The sequence below is a fragment of the Phocoena phocoena genome, chromosome 4 (genome assembly GCF_963924675.1).
Source record: "Phocoena phocoena chromosome 4, mPhoPho1.1, whole genome shotgun sequence".
Taxonomy (NCBI): domain Eukaryota; kingdom Metazoa; phylum Chordata; class Mammalia; order Artiodactyla; family Phocoenidae; genus Phocoena; species Phocoena phocoena.
In genome coordinates, this window is record NC_089222.1 from 9,800,396 (window position 1) to 9,823,076 (window position 22,681).

At 37.7% G+C, this 22,681-nt stretch overlaps 1 protein-coding gene across 3 annotated transcripts in view; it reads left to right on the forward strand.

Annotated features, from left to right (window-relative positions):
• The window catches only part of SATB1 (SATB homeobox 1), a 93,403-nt gene that overhangs the window by 38,266 nt on the left and 32,456 nt on the right, over nucleotides 1–22,681 (forward strand). For all 3 annotated transcript variants that reach the window (XM_065875712.1, XM_065875710.1, XM_065875711.1), the window contains 3 exons: nucleotides 3,810–3,921; nucleotides 6,509–6,963; nucleotides 14,824–15,036. In XM_065875712.1, coding sequence (XP_065731784.1) covers nucleotides 3,810–3,921; nucleotides 6,509–6,963; nucleotides 14,824–15,036 — 780 coding nt within the window. The remainder of the gene's footprint in view (nucleotides 1–3,809; nucleotides 3,922–6,508; nucleotides 6,964–14,823; nucleotides 15,037–22,681) is intronic.

Consider the following 22,681-nt stretch of genomic DNA (forward strand, 5'->3'; position numbering starts at 1 on the left):
AGCTAGAGATGGAAGAGGGCATGGATCAAATAAGTCAGAGGAGTGGTGTGTATCTTCCTGATGTCAGCTACCACCTGGTACCTACTGGCCAGCTTTGGAAGATACCACCAAATTGGAATATCGAAACAAATGGAAATGGTCTTTTTCATTGATGTTTTCCCTTGTTACCCCTTGACCCGACTTGTCATTGAATCATTTAATTTGTATCCTCTTTGTTCTTTCATAAGAAAATTTCTTTGACTTAAAATACATCATTTGAAAATTGTATCTAAGACTCATATGTTATTTAAAGCATAGTCTTTCGACTGATCTGAAATGTGATCACATAATAAAAGCCAATGAAGAGGGAGGCAGAGGGTTGTCATAGTAATTAACTTCTCTTAAGTCCATACTCCGTATGTTCCAGGCTCTGTGCTAATTGTATCACATTCATTGTTTTATTTATTGTCAGTCCAAGTGGAGATAGTATGTCTCTTCAAGTCATTATTTTTCTAGTGACTTGTTCAGTTCTAGGCACATAGCAGGAGTTCCATAGATAGTTCCTGGATGAATGAAAAAAAAAAATGTCCATATGAATAGGTTCTCAGAACAGCCCCAAGAGGTGACTGCTGCTGACATTCCCGTTTAGTACTGGGAATTGTCGTAGTGGTCAGTTAATCTGACCGAGGTCACACTACCAGTGTGTGATACATGTTGGACTTGAATGCAGGTTTAGCTCATTCTGCTTCATCAAATGAACATTTAGTGTGTATTTAATACATGCCAGGCATTTGGGCTGGAAAGGAATACAGAGCCCCAGGACCCCCATGGACTCATAGCTTAGTGAGTAATCTTTTTAGTTAGTGATCTTTTTAAACTACATCCTTTTGATTGACAGAAGAATCCCAAGCCTCTTTCTCAGAAACATGGATCTTCGTTTACCTACCCCTTATCCATCCTCAGCCCGTAGGAAAGTATTATCAATCTTGCCTTTCTCTTCTTTGTATTATCAAAACAAGAGGTGTTTCTTTATGAGTTTTCCAAATTTAAGATAGAGGACTGAATGTGATCTTTCAAATACCATGTGCCCCGCCAAGATTCTGAAATCTCTCTTCCCTGCCTTTAAAACTCATAGACCTAGTTAGATGCCATGCCTAAGCCTTCAATGGGGATTTTACCACAGGGAAAAAAAATGTCTCGTGCAGTGGCTGCCTGCACAGTTTAGTTGGACATATCACTGCATATTGTTCCAGTAAAAATAGAGGTGAACCCAAGTTACCTGAATTATGGACTATTTCCCGGCCCCCTAAAAGCACAGAAAGATAGAGAATCTAGAAAGTTGCTTCGGCATGTGTCATAACCTGTGGATTAGCCTTTTGACTTATGTCTCACTTAGGCTAATATTTACGTTATTCAGCGTTTCCCTAAGCCCGCACCACTTGACAGAGTAGAAAGCATCCAGAAAGTCACTTAAGGACAGAGCCTACCAATTTAGGGTTAAACGAGGGCAGGGGGAAGCTTTGATGAACACGCACATATGGATATTATTTTCCACATATGGGTAATAATGAACTACATAGCACTGTTACATATGGGCTCTAGTTTTATAAAAATATTTCAGATGTTTTTTTTTTCTTTTTCTCACACATTGTATATTTTTCTTCCTCCCCCACCCCCATATATTTTCCACTCTTGCTCTACTGAATCACATTAAATTGAAATGATCTGTTTACATGTCTCTTCCTAATAGACGGTAAACTTCTTGTAGGCAGAGGCTGTATCTTATCTGCCCTTGTATCCCTAGTACCAGCCAGGGACGTAGTAGGTGCACAGCAAAGAGCAAATCTCATAGATGGAACCATTGGCAAAGTCAGGTAGCCTGGACATTTGTCAAAAACCTCAGCAAAACTTTGATATTTCAGACTTTTCTGAAAACTAAGACATAAGCTACATCTAAAATTTACATGTACTATTATGTTAACATTTAAGAATCTGCCAGCATGTCTAAGTTGAATAGTAATAATTTTTTAAAAATTGGACCAAAGTAGAAGAACATGGGCTCTCACCCATTTGCAGAATCACAGTGATCCATCAGCCGTCTCAGTGGTTTTGTTAGTGTCTGACTTTATTGATCGATCATTAATAGAGGAAGTGTGATTGAAGCTGACGGATTGTTAACTGGATCAGGTAATCTTCTGGGTCCGGTTTTGGCAACCTTGCTAAGTATCTTTTTGTACCTTGGACTGAGGGACTCTCTTAGTCTGGATTAATGGCAGAGTATCGTGAGCCCATTAAGAATGTCTTTTTAGAGAAATGTAAAAATGACTATCCAGTAGAAAGTGTCAAAAAAAAAAAAAAAGAAAGATATCATAGTGCCTCTTAGGAAAGATAGCCATGTTTTACATCAATAATGTAACTCCAGCTTATCCTTCACTGGAAGCTCTTCAAAGGTCCCCACGGTTTACATATTACAGGAATGTGTGCATGCTACAAAATTAACACTGATGACGGATGTCAGGAGAAACAATGATAATCAAAAGAGCTCTACGTTAGAAGTAGCTTAAAGAAGGTAACGATGTAAAAATACTTTTGTCCCCAAACTGGCTTTTCTGCTTGTTCCCCGCCTTCTGTAAACCGTTTTCACCACAGACCACCTGAAGTCTGAAATGTAAGTTCTCATGTTTCTACACATAGGAGTGGAGGACAGATTGGCTCTGCAAAGTCTAATTATTCCTACGACTCAATGGGAAATTAATTTAGCCACTACTAGAGAATATGAGTGTTGTGGCTGGAAATAACCATGACCAAGTCACTGAAATGACCAGAACCAAAATTTCCTGGGAAGAAAATACTTTTCTTTGTTGAAAATGAGTTTAAAAAAAAAAGACAAAACTAGTAATACATCAAAATCATTGTCTTTCTTCATTTTTCTATGTTAAACTGTTGACTCCATTTTCCAAGCTTTTGTTATTAGAAGCAGGATGAAGACAAGTGACAAAATAGGGCGTTTTCTTTTTTGTGGTATCCTTGAGAGATGAGTCACCATGAAATGCATATTTTAAAAAATGATATGGTTAGTTTGAAATTCAAAACCCAAGCCTTACTATATATGAAGCTAGCAATAAGATTGCAGCATATGTTTTTCTTCTGTTAGAGGATCTTTGTGAATAGTTTTTCTCTTCTTAAATGTGGTCAGTCAGCCTTGCAGCAGTGTTAATTTACCTCCAAGTGAAACCCAAATACCATGACTGGAAAGTGCAAGGGGTGTTTCCCAAACTTTAGTGGGCACGCAAATCCCCGGGGATCTGATTAAAATGCAGGTGTTGCTTGACCAGGTCTGGAGTAGGGCCCAATATTCTGCATTTCTAATAAGCTTCCAGATGATGCTGATCTTATGGTCCCTGGGCCATCCTGGGAGTTGCAAGGATGGAGAATTTAGTCACCAAACCACAAAGTGGCATTTATTTATGAATTACAATCAGAAAGTCATCTCCAAGTATTTGGATTTATTGGGATCGGTGGAAGTTTGAAGTTTGTCCTCCCAGGAACACGTGACATTGGTGGAGGTCCCATACATACTAGAGCAAAGTCTGTGGGTGTGATCATTTTATACCAGTCTCAGTGGACTGTTGCTTTCTACTTAAATAAAGCATTTGATGCTCTACTTATTGACTTTGAAGAAGTCATGGCTTTAGGCTACAGTGTGAAACAAAAATGTATTGGTACTCAGTTGATGAAAAAAAGTTACAGTTTCCACAATTGAAATCATGTCCGTGTTCTGTCTTGTGCCGCTGTGTATTACAACTGTTTCCATCCCCCTCTTCATGCAGAGTATGATTTCTTCCATTGTGAACAGCACTTACTATGCAAATGTCTCAGCAGCAAAATGTCAAGAATTTGGAAGGTGGTACAAACATTTCAAGAAGACAAAAGATATGATGGGTAAGCAGAAAACCGTTGCAGCGGTGGCTACATACCATTACGTGTCATTTGGGGGTTTATCCAAGTTGCATGTAAAGCCAGGTCTTGTGATTGCCCAATTAGAGATCAATTTAGAATGTTTCTTGGAGGGTGGGGAGTGGGTCTGAGTATAATGAGATAATTAAATTCAATAAATGTTTGTGTTTAAATCAGCCCAACTGACTTGGTTGTCAGACATGCAGGAGATGGAGGCGAGGTGGGGTGGGGGGTGGGGAGCTGTCATTTTTTAACATCTCAGTGAAGACCTAACCAGGCCTTGAATAACTAATATTGGCTGTGGGTTCTCTCAGAGATAAATCATGCTTTTATGTTTTTTTTGAGTTTTCTTTGAGAGAAAGGGAAAGTGCCAGTTTTTACACCCAATTTTTGAGGATATTCAATTGTATTTATAGTCTCCACAGTTGAGATCAAGTGATATTTACAGCTATTGTCTCCAGCCCCCCCAGATAGGCACTTTGGTGAGCCTATTGCTTTACCATCCGTAACCAAAGAACCATTGCATCATTTCTAGACTCTCAATGCCATGGCATCCTATCTTAACATGTAACTTTAGGTCAATATTTGTTACGCAGGAAATACATTAAAATTATCTGCAGTGTGAAGTGACAGATAAAAGTTGTGTGTTGTACCCTACCTAGCATTTAGATTATGTCATTTCTCCCTGTTGAGTTTGTTAGTGTTCGTTAAAGCAAACACTGTGATTAAGGTTAATGTTTTAATTTCTATTAAGGTTTTCTTTCTTGTACCTACCAAATACAATGTTTTAAAATAATATAGGAATGGGATGTTTAATATGCATAGCATTACGTTGTGTTTTAAGTCTATTTCTGTTTACTTCCATTACATTCATTCAGTAAAACAATAATAACTTCTCCTGAAGATTTTAAGAGGCAAGAGAACCTGAATTTTGAGCCTGTTTTAGCTTTTAATATTTGAAGCAAAACCATCCATCTACCAAAACAGATTCTTTGCCGTTTATAGCTTAGAGCTGTAATGAAGACAATGCATCATTTTTTGGAATAATTGCTTGAATTACTATTCCCTGTGAATGGCCCACTTGGGCTGATATCACTGGTAGAAATGGAAGGTTTCTTCCCCAATGCTTAGTTATATTTTGCATATATCAGTGACTATAGCAATATGATAAGTTACTCTAAATATAAAGCCTGAATATTTAATAAAAAGAGAAATGATGATTAAAATCAACCCAGAGTCCACACATGGGAAGCATGGTGTACTATTTATTTATTTATTGGCTGCACTGCACAGCTTGTGGGATCTTAGTTCCCCAACCAGGGATCAAACCCGGACCCCGCAGCAGTGAAAGTGCGGAGTCTTAACCACTGGACCGCCAGGGAATTCCCGTGGTGTACTATTTAGAAAGACTCCCCCACTGACCATCCTCAGCCTTTCAGGTCAAGAGCATCCAAGCAGTCTCTTCCCTGTAGCAGGAAAGCAGTTGACACACTCACTATTCACTCTCAGCCAGTCCATGTGAGGGATCTAGCCAAGGGAGAAACATTCGTCCTGTGTGGGTGGTAATAAATTGCAAGATGGTGACAGTATCACCATTGCATCAGAGTGACTCCCTACCCCTTCCTTGAAAGATTGTCATAGCATCTGGTGATGGTCACAGCTTCTTCAAGAAGCATTTGGGTCTTAGCAACACTGGGTATGCTGGCTTGCGATACATTAAGTCCTTTGCTTCATTCTAAGAAATATTTGCAGCTATACCCATCATCTAACATGATAGTTAGAATTCAGCAAAACAGGACATGTAAGATACCCAGCCCAGGGTTCAACATGCACTCAGTTATCATTACTGATCATTATGACCACTTTTATTATTTATTATATTGATTAGTTTTCTATATTAACAGCTAGGTTCAAATTGAACGTAAGTAACATTTGTGTACTTCTTTTCTTGCAAACTTTTTGCCTGGAGTAGTAACAGTTAATGTATATGTTATGAGAAAATACTTGCATATTTCTTTTTTCTACAGTTGCATGTGATCTTTTTCTAGCTCCACTCACTCTTTCTAGTTGCCGTTAAGGAAATAGTGTTCTTCTAGAAGCTATTTGGTTTTTGGGGGGCCGCATGCAGCACGTGGCTTGCAGGATCTTAGGTCCCCAACCAGGGATCAAACCCAGGTCCTCAGCCGTGAAAGCGCCCAAGTCCTAACCACTGGACTGCCGGGGCATTCCCTAGAAGCTATTTTAAAATAAATGTTGTCTTATAAGAAGTAAGAGTGAATAATCGTTTGACCCCCAGACTAGTCACATAGACTTTGAAAATAATTGATTTCTGGCCTTAAATCTAAACCACATTATAAAACTAGAAAGCGTTATCCCCCTTTCAAAGTTTGTGCCATGGTGCAGAGGACAAAAGTAAAAGCATAGCCAGTTGCATTCCATCTTGAGATGTTCTTAGTTTCCTTGGACCTTGGGTGTGCCCTGTGCCTTCTGTCTGTATTAGGGAATGACCAGAGATCCTTATCAATGCAGATCATTGTTGGCTCAATGTGATTTTCCTTCTTGTCCACTTCAGTTGAAATGGATAGTCTCTCTGAACTATCCCAGCAAGGTGCCAACCACGTCAACTTTGGCCAGCAGCCGGTCCCAGGGAACACCGCGGAGCAACCCCCATCCCCCGCGCAGCTCTCCCACGGCAGCCAGCCCTCTGTCCGGACCCCTCTTCCCAACCTGCACCCTGGGCTCGTGTCAACGCCCATCAGTCCTCAGTTGGTCAACCAGCAGCTGGTGATGGCTCAGCTGCTGAACCAGCAGTATGCAGTGAACAGACTTCTAGCCCAGCAGTCCTTAAACCAACAGTACTTGAACCACCCTCCCCCTGTTAGTAGATCTATGAATAAGCCTTTGGAGCAACAGGTTTCCACCAACACAGAGGTGTCTTCCGAAATCTACCAGTGGGTACGTGATGAACTGAAACGGGCAGGAATCTCCCAGGCAGTATTTGCACGTGTGGCTTTTAACAGAACTCAGGTCAGTTTTGTTTTATGTGTAAATGGTTCCTCTCTCTCTTTTTCTCTTCCTTCTTTAATCCCATCTATACTAATGTTTATGCTCTTACTTTGTACTAACATTTTTTTCCTTCTCTCCCTGTGGTCATATTGTCTGTACCTGGGGGTGCCTACATTTTATCATTTCTCTGCTTATCGTAAACCTCTTCTACCAAGAGAAAGCTGTGTACAAATCGATCCTCATTCAGGGGGCTTGAAAGAATAAATATCGAAAATATTTCAAACTGACATTACCTATGCTTTTATGTAATGGAATTATAGACTGTTAGTAGCAGATTGAGAAAGGTTTGAGGACTTGGTCAAGGCCATTTCATTGGTAGGGCTCCAGGCTTCTAGCCCACTATCCGCCTTTCCTAGACCAGGGATCAGCAGACCTTTTCAGTAATAGGCCAGATAGTAAGTATTTTAGTCTTTGAGGGCCATAGCAGCCATAGACAGAAATGCATAAAACTATTTACAAAACAGGCCCTGGGGTAAGCTTGGCCTTGGAGGCCAAGATTTGCATATACCCCTTGTGTTCTCACCTTTGTCCTCCTGGGCAAATTCCTGTGAAGATATTATCAGGAAGGAAGATGTTTAGCAGGATGTGGAGAAAGGGTGATATACAGGAGAAGACCTAAGATAAAAGACATCTGAAAAGCACTAAAAAAATTGATTCCATTGGGCTTCCCTGGTGGTGCAGTGGTTGAGAGTCCGCCTGCCGATGCAGGGGACACAAAAAAAAAAAAAAAAAAAAATTGATTCCATTAAACACTGAATGAGAGGATTTTTTTAAATGTCTTTATTTTTTGAAACTAGTATGATATATACATGGTGTTTATTACACACACACACACCCTCCCCAGAAAAACCCCAGAAGAACATGTAACTTTGATTAGAATGAGGACATTATGTCCTTTTAACTTTTCTTGTTTTGCCACTGTTCTTTCGTCAATTTTTTTTTTTTTGGCCTGACTCATACTTTCCTTTTGTATTTAAGTTATTTTGTTTATTACGTGATTATAAGAATAAAATCCGGGGGCTTCCCTGGTGGCGCTGTGGTTGAGAGTACGCCTGCCGATGCAGAGGACACGGGTTCGTGTCCCGGTCCGGGAGGATCCCACATGCCGCGGAGCCATGGCCACTGGGCCTGCGCGTCCGGAGCCTGTGCTCCGCAACGGGAGAGGCCACAACAGTGAGAGGCCCGCGTACCGCAAAAAAAATTAAAATAAAAAATAAAATCCGGGTACAAAAATATCTAGTATTAATTCCTTGCTGGCAGTTTCCATACCTAGGAGAATCCCAGCTGTGACTTATTTTTGGCTTGCCTTCACTGGATTGAAACTTAGGAGGCCTTACAAAACCTTTAACTCAGTGTTTGTTTTCAGTTTCTTTAACTGTTTTTTGTACATCATCTGTCTGTGTTTAAAAGGGTGGTTGCAAAGTTATTTCTCAGGTTAAAATTGTATGGTTTTACCTAGTTTTATTAATATATCTTTACAACTTAAAAATGTGTTCATTATTAGGTGGTAAATTTAATATGACACCTCTATTCAGTTGGAGGGTCATTATTTTTAAAAAATGTTTTAAATGAATGGATGAAAGGATCAAGTCAGCCTTCTAGCTACTCCTGTTTCTGGCAGCATCCTTTATTTTTGTAAATAGCGGTAACTACCGGTACTTCTTAGTACTGGGCAAAAACCAGGCAGGTCTCTGCATAAAAGTTGCTTGTTGAACTGAATTGAAAGCCCACAAAGACAGCACTGACATGGACACAAATGACTCACAGATTCAGTGGAAAGCATTTTGGAAATTGAGCAAATTGTTATTTCTTAAAGGACCAAGGAAAGTGTGTTTTATGTAGTAAAGAGAGTCTAGCTGAAGGTGAAAAGGGTAAGGTCACCACCCATTAGTGTGTTTTTTCTTCTGTGGGGCTGTAATGTCCCAGGCATCATCACCCTGGAGAGTGACCATTTGTCCTCCTTGGGTTTTCATGTGGACGGATTCCACAGATATCAATAGGATTTGTCACTGGAAAAAAGACAGAGTTCTCTATTTTATACCCTATCAATCTCTTCGAAAAGATGGTTTTCTCTGTGGTTAACATTGAAAACAGTGACTTAATGTTTTCAAGGGAGAGAAGAGAATGAAACCCGGGTGCAGCTTGATATCCATCTCTTTATTAATAATAGCCAGTTGAGAAAGCGTCATTACCAAAAAATTGTCTGGAGCCCCGGATGACAGAGGGGTTTGGTTTTAAACCTGTATAGAGGTAATTGGGACTCTTCCGTCGAAGTGGATGATGGGCCATGTTTGAAGCCGTCAGATTTCAATGAGAGTCATTGTCTATGTATATTTAAGAGTTCACTTTTGGGGAATTCGCTTTGGAACACGCAAGCATGCATGTCTTTTCGGTGGTCATACCAAAACACCACGCACACTCACGCGTACACACACAGCTGCATTTATTTTAATGATTATATATTCATATGAGTGTATGTTTATTTCAAACTGTATGCATTTCAATAAAAGCAGGTGCATCGTGAGAGTGTATGGTGTGAGTGTGGAGGATGAAAATACACATGCTAATGCATATGTATAGAGCAGGAGCTCTGCAGAGTTAAACCGCACAGACACATTTGTGTGTACTTATTACAGTGTGCAATTCCGGCTCCAGGTTTTAAAAAAGTTAATGTAAAATATGTACATACACATGCAAAGTTCTCTGATGTGATCGGATAAAGACACTGGCATCCTATAAACAGTATGTTAAAACATTCATTTTATAGATAATGCTGTTGTGAGTTGAGAATATCGACAGCTCTGTATAACTTTAAAATCCTGGGTCTCATCTTTCAACTCTTCATTGGAGAATTTTCTCATCAGCTTAATTGGGTCTCCTGAATTAAAACATACCCCTCTCTTTTAAGACATTCCTGTATCACTATTTTTTAAAGTCGAAACAAAAGAAAACAAAAAGATGAAAAAAATGTCTACCTTTTCTGAAAGCTTGTGATGAAATTTATATAATTCCTTGTTTTAAGGATGTTTCCGCCTTCTGAATTGATGGGCATATGTTCTTTAATTGCTACGGAAGGTACCAGCTTTTAGCATCTGTCATTCATTCAGTTATGCCTACTTGATGTCTTTTTAATGGAAACCCATGGCTAAAATTAATTGCTGAAGCTTCTAGATTTATACTTTTCAATTCACTTCTCTGTATTACTGCTACTTAAAGGTCGTGATAGAAGAAAATATATTCTTTAGTGCTCCCCCCGCTTTTTAAAATAAATCCCATAGTTTAACTCTGATCCCATTCTGTGGCTTTTCCCCTTTTTTCTCCCCCCTCCTCTTGTCTTTGGCACACTTTATTTTCCAGTAAAATAAAGAATGAAGATGGATTATTCAAAACTGATAACAGTAATGGACCATCATGTAATGTTTTATTGAATTTGAGTTCTGTAAATTATGTGGTGGAGAGAAATTTGCCTGCTTAAGTATAACAGAAATTGCTACTGTGTTCCTATAATTCTTCACAGTGTAATTTAAGAAAAGTCCACTCTCCATATCACTATTGAATAAAAGGTAAAAAGGTGCTATTACCCCAACGTGACAGCTCTTGTTTGGCCTCCCAACCGACAGAGATAAATGTGTCTGCTTATAACTTGCTTGGCCTGAGTCCAAGGTAGGAGGTGGAGTTTGAAAGTAGTCTTTCACCTGGACATGTGATTAAAAATTCACCAAACAAGAGGCAGGTAGCCTTGAAGAATCTTCTAGGTGTTTTATTTTTAGAGGGAGGTTTCATCAAATCATATTTTCCTTCTGAGGGCTTTGAAGTTCCACGAAGCTGATAAAAATCTATTTGAATCAGTGATTATGTTCAAAGAGGAGACAAACGGGAGGCCAGACAGGCTTTTTGTTCATATTGGCAGTCTCTTTCGCTTATCTGCTGTTTTAAAGAATTCATAATTAGCTTTTGGAAGTACTGATAATATTTATTGAAGGTTTTTCTTTCTTTTCCAGTACTAATGAATTTTACTTGTAAACTCTTTCTGGATGTAAAAAAGGTTTAGGTATTCATCAGCAAGTTCACTCTTTAATTGAAAACATTAGAAATCTCACAACCACTATGGAATGGCGATGCAGAATAATTTTACGTTTTCATGTATAGAGCACATATTGAACAATTTGAAGATGTGAAGTGCCATGAAAAGCAGCTTCTCGTTTCCCATAAAATTGATATCCATGAGATGCTGGTAACATACTACATAATACACAAAATTGCAAGTTCTTTTTGGAAACAAAAATGACTAATGATTTTGTTTAATTTCATTCAGCACATTTATTGAACACCTGTGGGGCATAATATTGGTAAATATTTTAGTCCTGGTATTTCAGCAATAGCAAGTATGGTACATGATGACCATGACATGTTATTTTTTAGCATGAAGAAAAGTTTTTGGTAAGAGGTCTCTCTTACTATCCACCATGAGGCATTATTACAAATGACCTTGACCTAACTTGGCAAGTCTTAACTGGATTTTCAGTCATGGGAAATGGGAAACAAGGGCCACATACATCTTGAATCCATAAATGTAGCTACTCAAATAACAACAACCCAAACAGGACCAAAACGTGCATTCCCATATCCGGATTCTAATGCCAGTCGTTTCACATTCAGAATTTTCTCAAGTGACATCATTCTCTTTAAAAAAGTAATTAACACATTCTAATCAAAACATTTTCTAATAATATTTTCAAGCATTTCCACCAGGGGGCACTCCCCTCATTGAAAGCCTGGGCCAAAAAAAAAAAAAAAAAACACAAAAACCCGAAGGTTTGTAAAGTACCTGAGATTGTCTACACTGTCTGCTTTTGAGCTCTGTAAATGTCCCAGGATTTAAAATATCAGTCTAGACCTTCAACACATCCCAGGCAGAAAACCTTCACTCGCTCTAGTTAGAATAATTAAGTGGAAATAAAATGCTTTGCCCGGAAAACATTTCATATGCTCAAATGGGACGTCATGCTAATGTCAAAATATGAGTAGAGAAATTGCTAAATTCTCTCCCAGGTGACCTTCTATCTGTTACTTTAAGCCATACAGGAATGACTCAGTCTCATGTTAGCAAGACTTGATATCATTATGTATTTTTTCATGTGTTGGCTTTCTCACTGTAGTTCTCTGCTGTCTCGGGAAACATTTGTAATGGAAAGAGATGACATTTTGTTATCTGAGATCTCTGAATGTCTAATTTCAAATTTCCCAAATATAATAACATCTGTTTATAGGATCTCTTTTGACCTAAAGTGTTTTTTTTTTTTATTGAAGTATAGTTGATTTACAATGTTATGTTAGCTTCAGGTGTACAGCACAGTAATTCAGTTTATATATTCTTATATATTTTTTTTCAGATTCTTTTCCCTTATAGGTTATTACAAAATATTGAGTATAGTTCCCTGTGCTATACAGTAGGTCCTTGTTGATTATTTTATGTATGTTGATAGTAGTGTGTATGTGTTAATCCCACACTCCTGTTTTATCCTTTCTCCCTTCCTCTTTGGTAACCGTAAGTTTGTTTTCTGTTGTGTTTCTGTTTTGTAAATAAGTTCATTTGTATCATTTTTCTTAGATTCCGAATATAAGTGATACATGATACTTGTCTTTGTCAGACTTACTTCACTTAGTTTGATAATCTCTAGGTCCATCCATGTTGCTGCAAAAAAATTTTTTTTAATTACTGGACAATTAGTGTAGATAAACGTCTTACAAAGTGCCACATAACTTTCCACTGAAGGCTCACCTTGAGTACATTATTAATGACCATTAGAATTTTCCCATGGGGAGCATATCTTGTTAAGTTTCTGTCACCCATTTGGAATTTTTTCCTTCTATGGTCTGAATACACATAATCCATTTAGTAAATATTTATCAAACACTTACGTGGCAGGCATTGTGCTGGGATGACAAAAAAAGAGTATTAGGCTATTGAACTCAAGGAATTTATAATGTATTTATGTGTACTGTATGTTTCTCTTTCTGTAGAGTTAAGATATATTGCTTTGTGAAATACATCTTTTAATATCTTTAAAATTTTTTTATCCCCATTTGGTAGGGAAGAGTTTAGAGCAAGGGCTGTTTTTTTTACACCTATTTTCAAACATTGTTTCTGAGACCTGTATTTCTTGGTTTCAACGTGACACATCAAAAACACAGTCAATCTAATTAGTCGGCCTTGCGCAAATTAAATAGCTGGGTGATTGACTGCCTGTTTGACTGAATTTTAGTTAAATTGACTGGATGTTTTGTTCATGTATAAACACAGTTGCAACATTACTTGTCAGTATTATAAATGAAAGGACAAGTACCCTTCATTCTTCAGTCACATTTCTTAGGGTGAAACTGGCTTCCCTTGCATAGACCAAATGAGAAACTAAAATGTACTCTTAAGCCCCCGAGCCTATTGGAGGATCTTTTTTAATAGCAGCCTATATAGATCGTTTTTGAAGTGGACACTGCTTTTATATTGTCTGTACCCAACTGTTATCTTGGGGTAATATGCTACATTTTCCTTGAGGAATTGGGAACAAAGCCAGGTTTGCGCTTCTAGGAAACCATGAAAAAACCCCAATGTTACAACGTTGGGGCTTGGTTGTTTTGACATGACACTTTACCTCCCTTTCCCAAATGTACCCTGTTGCCATTTCTGCAGGGTTATTAGAAAGTGAAATTTGCAAATGATATAGAGATCTCCACAACATTTTATTCTGAGCCATATTGTGATAAACTGAAATGTAGAAAGCAAACACGTCTTGGCATTCCAGGCATTTTTTCATGCGGAAGGTTGAAGAGGTAAGGCCTGCCCAGTCCTTATCAAATGGGCAGAAAATGTTTCTAATCCTTGTATTTCATATAAGCCCTTAAACAAAATTGTGGAGAAACACCCATTTTTAAAATGCATTCTTCCAAAAATTAAAGAAGTAGTTAACAATTCTCTGTTATTTGGGGAGGAATACCATAAAGAAGTTTACTAATGGTTTGTGAATTTCTTCTAGCACTATTAAAAATGTTTATTCCTCAAGAAATTTGATTTTTACAGAATTTGGTAATATTCTTTTTCTTGGCATGCTATGATGGATTTTTGCAGTGTGGAAAGGGGGTTATGTATTTCAAATTTAAAGGATGGTTTCTGAAGTTCAAATTTTCAACCTGTTACTCAGGTATATTGTATAGTAAGCAGTATAGTTTCCTTAAGCGGTAAATAGAAAGAATCACTTGTCATTGACTCCAATAATTTGAAAACCAAGGAATAATGTAAAATATTGCCTGCAAAAACATAGCATAAATCTTAGATGATGCTTTAGTGATATTCTTTTTCCTAGTATGTTACAATTCATTTTCGAGTATTTTCTTTGTAAATCCTACTTCTCTCGAAATGGCTTTGTATCTTTACATATTGGGCTGTTGGCATTCCACTGCCTTTGTGTTGGCAGCTTGAGAACTATACAGTTCAGTGCTGTCGTATTATGAGCATTTCATTTATTCTTAACTTGCCTCAATCCTGTCTCTGTGAAAGATTTCATGGCAAGTTAAGCTACTCAAAAGAAGGAGACCAATTAGGCAGTTGCAGTTTATGTTATATGTAAAGCAGACGCTTAATAAAATTAAGAATACAATTGAGGCTCTCTTCTCTACCACTTCAATTGTAACTAATATATTCCTATGTGGAATTAATGCTTCTGACTGTTCATTTTCTGAACAGTGAAGAAGAAAAGGAAAGGTTCACCGCGGGCTGGGCAGAGCATGGGGGCAAGCTCACCCTGTGCCTTTCATTCCCTGCAGGGCTTGCTTTCAGAAATCCTACGAAAGGAAGAGGACCCCAAGACTGCATCCCAGTCTTTGCTGGTAAACCTTCGGGCTATGCAGAATTTCTTGCAGTTACCGGAAGCTGAGAGAGATCGAATTTACCAGGATGAAAGGGAAAGGAGCTTGAATGCAGCCTCAGCGATGGGTCCTGCCCCCCTGATAAGCACACCGCCCAGCCGCCCTCCCCAGGTGAACTCTCTTTTTCCTCCTCACCTTTCTGCTTTTTGTTTTTGTTTAAAAGAAAGAAAAAGTCGAAGGAAGAATCTCAACAAGCATGAGAAAGGTAGATGGATAGGGATTTTTTTTTTTAATAGTAATTCATAGACTTGCTTGAGGAGAATTTGGTCCCAGCTCACTAATTCTGATATAAAAACAAGTAGCTACTAATTAGATAGAGGGAAAAAAAATTACTTTGTGTTGCTTCATTTGGGGAGTTCTTTGGGGGTGAAAAGTCATCTTGAAATGGGATATTTGGCCCTACTACTATTAAGTAAAAAGGTATTTTAAACTCAATAGGAAAAAAAAAAGTAATGAAGTCCATTTTATCCCTGCGCGTTTTAGAACCACCATTTGAATAGTAAATAAATAAAAATAAATAATTCCATTTGTATTTATGCTTTCCAATACCAACTGCAGCTGGTACCAATTACGCATCATCTCGTTTGTAATCTTTCATAATTAAGTTTAATACAATCCTTGAAGGCAGCTTTAAATGGGGCTGATAAGGAATTCCATCCATATTCCCAGAAATGGGCACATTTTCTATTTTCCAAATTTTTGCACTTTTTAGAAAGGACAGAAGTCACCTGCCAGGTAATTTTGTGTATGCGCATCTGTATTTTTTTTAATCAAGTTTAAAAGGTAGCCTCAAAACTATTATGAGAATTGAGAAGTTAATTTTCAGTACAACTATTAGAAACAAATTTGAGAGTGGATTAGATGTAAGATCCACAAGCAAATATATTTCTTACACATTTAATTTGTGGCCTGTGCAACTCTTAACAATGAGGTCAGCTAAAACGATGGAAAGTAAATATGGAGTACTAATTAAAAGTGCTTATGTAACATAATGTCATAATGAAATTATCTCTTAATGTTAATTTCATCAATAGTAAAAAATGGTCATCCATTTCCAAGTATAGAGATAAAACTCACTCAACACTAAAAGTGAAACTGCCATAGATACTCCATAAATAAGAAATAGACATAATATACAGCCACTTGTGGAGGGTCTTAAACTGCATATTGTAACGTTCTGAAATGATTGTTGTTTGGAACCATCCCAAAGGTCCATTTTCTCCATTTTATTCAATGAAAATCAATTAAGTCTTAATGTCTATAGGAGCAGACGATAAAGAAGACATTGCTGTAATTTTAAGAAAGATACGTTTCTCTAAGCAGAAAAGAATGGCACCCAAATACATGCATACATATCCATCTGCCGACACACACACTTACTGAATTTGATCTGTTAAGCCTTCAATACAATATTTCTTACCAAAAAGAATGAGGAATTCTTTATATACATATATGACTTTTGTAAGAGTGATTAAACAAAAAATACTTGGACTTGATTGAACACTGAGTTTGTGGTGTTTAGAGTTATCATATATACCATCAATAGTTAATTTTGCTGTTGCAGCCATCATTGGAAGGCCTCTGGGCAGAGTTATTTTACTTATCACTTAATCTTGCAATACTAACAAAAGAAGGGCTTACTTAAGACCAGTGTGAATTTAAGCGTTGAGCTTCTTCTTTTGTTTTGTTTTAATCTATCCAAATATTTGACTTAGTAGTTCCTTAATACAGCTTTTGTTTTCTAATTTTTCTAGGACTTTAATGCTTTTATTTGTTTTCGAGATATGATTCTGCTTTCCTTACTCATCGTTTTTTGTTTTTTTAGCCAAAATTACATTAATTCTTAATTGTGATATTTATTTTTGTATACTATTAAGATACTCTGGGTTGCTTTCCTATATGTATGTCTAAAGACTATACCTGCTGATAAGTTGGGATAGAAACTATAATTTATTTTGGCCTGAATTACTGAGAAACTGGTTGAGCCACCCTCAGCTGTATGTGTTTGTTCTCAAGAGGGGGTTGAGACCAAGCCTTTGGCTGGGATATTTAGCCAATGATGAATGTACTTAGATACTGTAGATTCTTAGTGAAGCTCTTTCAAAGAAAAAAAGTTTCTATTAACACAATATTATTGGCCATCTAACCACATTCTGAAATGATTATCTGATATGTGTGAATAATTTTATTTCACTGCTTCATAGAGAATCCCTTTGCATTCCTTAATTTTATCATAACAGAGCTCACAACCAGTTTGTTCACCTTTTACCCTTTGACAGTGATTCAATGAATTAAATTTTAGGGAATTTTTAATGTATTAAATGTATTATCAATGTAAAATGAGTACTTAGGATTTGGAAAAACGGGTTATAGAGGAGTTGAGTTAGTACTGTTTTGCAGCAGTTGAAATCCAGTGCTTAACCTGGAACCAATATACCACACATAAGGTTTTCATGTGCTTATTTACAAATGACTAAAATCGAAGGGGTTTAGTAAAGGAGGAGACCACAGGTATAGAAAAGGACTGCAGGATTTTGTCTTTTTATATTTTGCCAGAGAGGAATCTGTGTGAAATCACTGTGCATTTCATTCCCCCCCATCCCTGCCCCCCCACAATGAAGATATTCGAAATCTGTTTTGAGACTAGTCTTTGGCTTGGGTTGGACCGGAACAGGATTTCTTTCTAATGCTTGTTGAAGGCAGAGGTCCCTTGTGGCTCACTGAAGACCCAGGACACCTTAAGGCCTGAGAGACTGGATTATCTTCCAGCTTCTCTGAAGAGTTTAGGTCATATGGAAGATGATTGGATGTCCCTGGGTCCTGCCAGACCAAGGACCTAAACCATTGAGGAGCTCAGGTTATAAATCATCTTCAAGAAGGGGCTTCCTTCAGGCCCTGGGTGTTATTCTTAGGAGAACCTCACCAGGGAAAACCTAGACCAGCCTCAGGAAGCTCTTGGCTGGCTCTGCCTTGGCGAGATGGCTCCTGTGCACTCCTGTCCCTCAGGCTTCGGTAGGGGTAGCCACACCAGGAGCTTTGTCTTCTGGCTGGGGCAGTAGGCTCTGGGCCAGAGCTGTTGGTTGAAAGCATATTTTCACAATGCACATGCTCTGATTCAAGAAATATGAATACCTTGCACTTGACAATGATTCACAGTTTTCTCAGCACCTTCACATGCATGAATTCATGGAATCATTATACCAACCTTTTGGTATGAGAAAAATGAGAAAAGTCAAATACTTAGTTTTCAAATCCCCTATTCAGTCGGATGCTCTTTCCCCTACCTCAAGCCACGTCCTCAGAAGACAGACATTTTAGAAAGGAGAAAATGAAACTCAGGGACTCTTTCTGTTTGTCAGAGAGGATGAGAAGTTTTCTTGTTAGATTAGAAAAAGGAACACATGTGAAATATTCTTCTGATAGAATACATTGAATATTTGACAAATGGTCCACTTTGGAGGACTTTAGACAGTTGGGCATTTCTGAGATTGTAGAGAAAAGAGCCCTTTCCAAACTTTGGTGGTAAGTGTATCTGGGAGAAACCAATCCCTCCAAAGCTCCATGGCCTTAAAGATTTCTTTTCTGACTATCGCTTAGCAAATTTTCCAGATGAGTTTACAAGATGAGTCTTATTAATAGTAATTAATTATTATTTTCTGGAAGTTGTCTGTTGCACTAAACATATCCATTTTAAGTTGATGGTTTCTATTTAGGTGTGCACTTATGGGTTTATTTGTGTGTTTTAAGATGTGTGACTTTTGGAGTTAAATTAGCAATTTCTGTCTTCATAAGGACCATTTGAAAGCCTATAATTATCAAGTTATAACTTTTACATGAATTATATAATATTTTTTCTTTTTTTAACATCTCGTTATGGCATTCTTTGGTTTCTTCTGAAGATGGGACATTTTATAACAATGTTTTAGAAAATGTACAAAGTTTATATCAATAGAAGCGATATATAATTAATTTAATCTGGTAGTTGCACACTTCTGTCTCTTTACAACACATTCTTCTGTAGTATAATAAAACATAGGTTCAGTTGTGGGCAGGAACTTCACACTTGATAAAAGTTTTATTTGTTATGAATCCCTTGACCAGCTTTATTTTAAGATCACATATGTGCTTGGAAAACACTTCTCATTAATGGTCATCTTTTAAAAGCTAGAGGACTTTTGAAAGTCTAGATCTGGAAAATAACTAATATGGTTTCTACAAAAGGAAGAAAAGTGTAAAAAGATAGAACCATGATACTCAAAACAGTGTTAATATATAAAAGTATGAAAATGTGAACTGTTTTCTATCACCAATAGGAATTCCTCAAAATAGCATGGATTTTTTAAACTAATGATAAGACCATTCCCTACTAAAAATTAGACATTCATGAGCTAGATTTAGCAAAGGGCCACCAAAAAGCAGGTGCAGCATGTCTTAAAAAATAATAAGAATTTTCCCAAATAAAGAAGTCCTATATAACATCATACCCTCAGTGTATTGCAGTGATTCCTAAGATAAGCATTGGTGTTAGACTTAAGTTCAGTTCTCAGCCTTGCCCCATGGACAAATTACTTAACCTCTTTGTTAGCTTCTCAATTTAAAAATGGGGCAGTAATGTGACATTACCTACTCAGGGCTATTATGCAGGTTAATGTATGCTAACACAAGGCCCAGCTCATAATAAACAACTGATAAATGTGAGTCTCTCTTATTATCATAATTATTATTAAAACTACATCAAACTTTAATTGCATATGGGCATGCCCTCATGCATGTGTGCAGTATGAGCTTGCAGGCAATTCCACTTGCATCAAGGAAGAGCACAGACGCCAGTCAGGACCACAGTAGAGTCCATTTTGTGTAGCCTGTATGTAGTACATATATAGTACGTATGTAGTGTATATAGTTCATTTTGTAGTATGGGTTGATGAATTCAGCAGCGGTAAAGGAGCAAAAAATTCTCATGGAAAATCTGTGTTCTTCTGAACAATTGTAGTGAAATAAAAAGCACACCCTAGTGCTACACCCTCTCCCCATGTGGGAGGGTAAATATCAGAAGCTCCAATTCTTAACTATTTCCCTGGCGCCACCGTAATGATGGAGTGGTACACGCTACCTTGATAAATGCTATTCAGAAAGCAACTGCATTTATTTTACCTCCTGTGCTATTTGCAGAGAAGAGCTGAAGAGTAGTTTGTTTTGCCTGGAATGAACTACTTTATGAATTTTAATGTGTGATATAATATTAAAAGCTAAACCAGGATTAAAGAAGATTTTTTTTGAGCTAAGCTAAAATAGTACTTAGTAGAGTGAGGTATAAAAGATTTTTGTTTCCATTTTTACCTGGGGAAAATTTTCAGCTTTCATATTTTTGAAAAGCTGTCCAAGTCAGTTCCCCTTAAGCAATACCTTGTGTTTAGAGAAAAATGTGGTTCCAGAATTCTAATAGCTTATCTCTAATAAGATGCATACCTGAGCCAACAAGATGATGAGGAAGAACTTTTCTAAATATTTTTTAAATGAGTAATACAGTTTCTTAAAATTTTTAAAAGTTGTTGCTCTCACTTTTTTTTTTTTTTTTTTTTTTTTTGTGGTACGCGGGCCTCTCACTGTTGTGGCCTCTCCTGTTGCGGAGCACAGGCTCCGGACGTGCAGGCTCAGCGGCCATGGCTCACGGGCCCAGCTGCTCCGCGGCATGTGGGATCTTCCCGGACCGGGGCACACCCACGTCCCCTGCATCGGCAGACGGACTCTCAACCACTGTGCCACCAGGGAAGCCCTCTCACTTCTTTTTTTTGTTTTTTTTTTTGAAAGAACTTTTAAAAAGTACTTTAAAAAACAAAAAAGTACTTTTCATTGTGTTGGCTACTAGGAGATGTTTCTTTTTTATGATTTAAAATGTTTGCTTTTTGGTTCAAGTTGTAATTGCTTTATTAAAAAAAGAAAAATTAAACCAAAGAAATTTTTAGAAACAAAATCACAGGGTTGAAACAAATGATTATAACCCACCTCGAAGATAAATTCTTAAACATCATTTTTACAAAAGAATGAAAATGATTTTCAAAACACACTGAAACACCAAGTTTCCAAAGCCTGCCCTCTTAACTGTTGCTAAGCAGATGATACCAAGGAACTGTTTCTTCCAATGCCCTGAACTTCATGCCTCCATTTCCATAACATTCAATGTTCAAAGCGATTGAAATGGCTTTTCTTTTCTCTTTCATTTAAGCAGTGAAAAAAAATAGGTATTAAAAGGGACCCCATGTGGTGATCAAATCTATCCTTCTGCCTCAAAGCAAGACCACCCCAGAGCAAAGTTGCAAATCTCAGCAAAGCAACTTTGTAGGCAATTTATGGTAATGCATTAACTCTTCTGGCTCCTAAAGTGGTGTTTAGCAGATTACTGCTTCAAAGCCCTGTGTCTGTGCCTACTGGTCCCCAGTCCTTAAGATGCCTCCGTGAGTTAGTGCCCTTGCTTACTGGAGTGCAGAGCTGGCAGGGGAAGGCTGAAATCCAGCCTCTGCTCTTGCTGTTTCTGTCTGCGGATTATGCTTTAGGAGAGGCCAGTGAGGCCAGCCAGTGGGTCCCTTGTCCTGCCTCACCTTTTGTGTCCTCACTGGGGGCCTGTGGTCCAACCATTTCCCAGCATTATCCTTTCCGTGCTCCCAAGCGTAGTGTCCAGGTGGGAGAGTCTAGCTGCATCCTCCAGAGGTGAGTTATTTTGCTCACCAGGTAGAAGTTACTTTGCTCACCAGGTAGAAGTTACGAGTCAGAAAGCACGTTGTCAAGGAGACTCAGCTTTACTCTCTAAGTGCAGGGAATTAAATGGCTTAGGATAACCTCTGCCCCTCTTTTGATACCAAATATTTGGGGGCAGGGTGAAATAAACATTAGAAGACTTACTGTATGACTAGGAAGGTGTGTCATTTAGTGCCCCAAAATCATTTGTTTATCTTAAAATGAGCTTCATTTTCTGTTGTTCCTAGTGGATGAGAGAAATGGTCCAAGATGGTAAGTTTCTTGAGAAGGAAAACCTGGATTCTGTAAAGGACCCTAAGAAACGTGGTCCTTGATGAATCACTTTGCCAGGAGAAATGTGGTCCTGCATCTGGACAACTTTTCATTTATGTTTTCATCAGTTTCCCAGTAAAAAGCAGCTACATGGTTCATATGTGAATTTCCCAGGCTGGTTGGTTCCTATAAATGCTCAATAAAGATCAGATTTTTACTTTAAAGATTTAAAGTTTTAAAGATTGTTTTTAAGTTTTGAAGATTAATCATGGTATCAATAAATTCTGAGGTTGATTTTCCCCCTAAATTTTGTGGCATTTTTCTGCAGCTCTCTGCTTATCATTATTACCAAAGGCATTTATATTAATTTCTCACTCAAGATTATACATTTTGAATATATTTGTAAGTCACTGTTTATATATTTTGTGTAACTTGCATTCATGTTCTATTAAATATTGTGAAACTTTTTCTTATTGTCTGGTTCCACCAGTCAAAAGGAAAGAGTTATATACAGCGGTGCCAGGAAATGATGAAATGATTATACAGGACAGCTTGGACATGCATGTGTAAAATGCAACCAGCCTTTATGATAATTAAGCAAGGCACTCTACCTGTTTCATGGATGGATAGAAGATTTAAATGTGCAGCTCTGCAAATGGCTTTGTTATGGAAGATTTTTTAAATGAAACATAAGAGGCAAAGGCATTAAAAAAAAAAAAGAGTCTAAAATTAAAAAGGCCGTAGTATG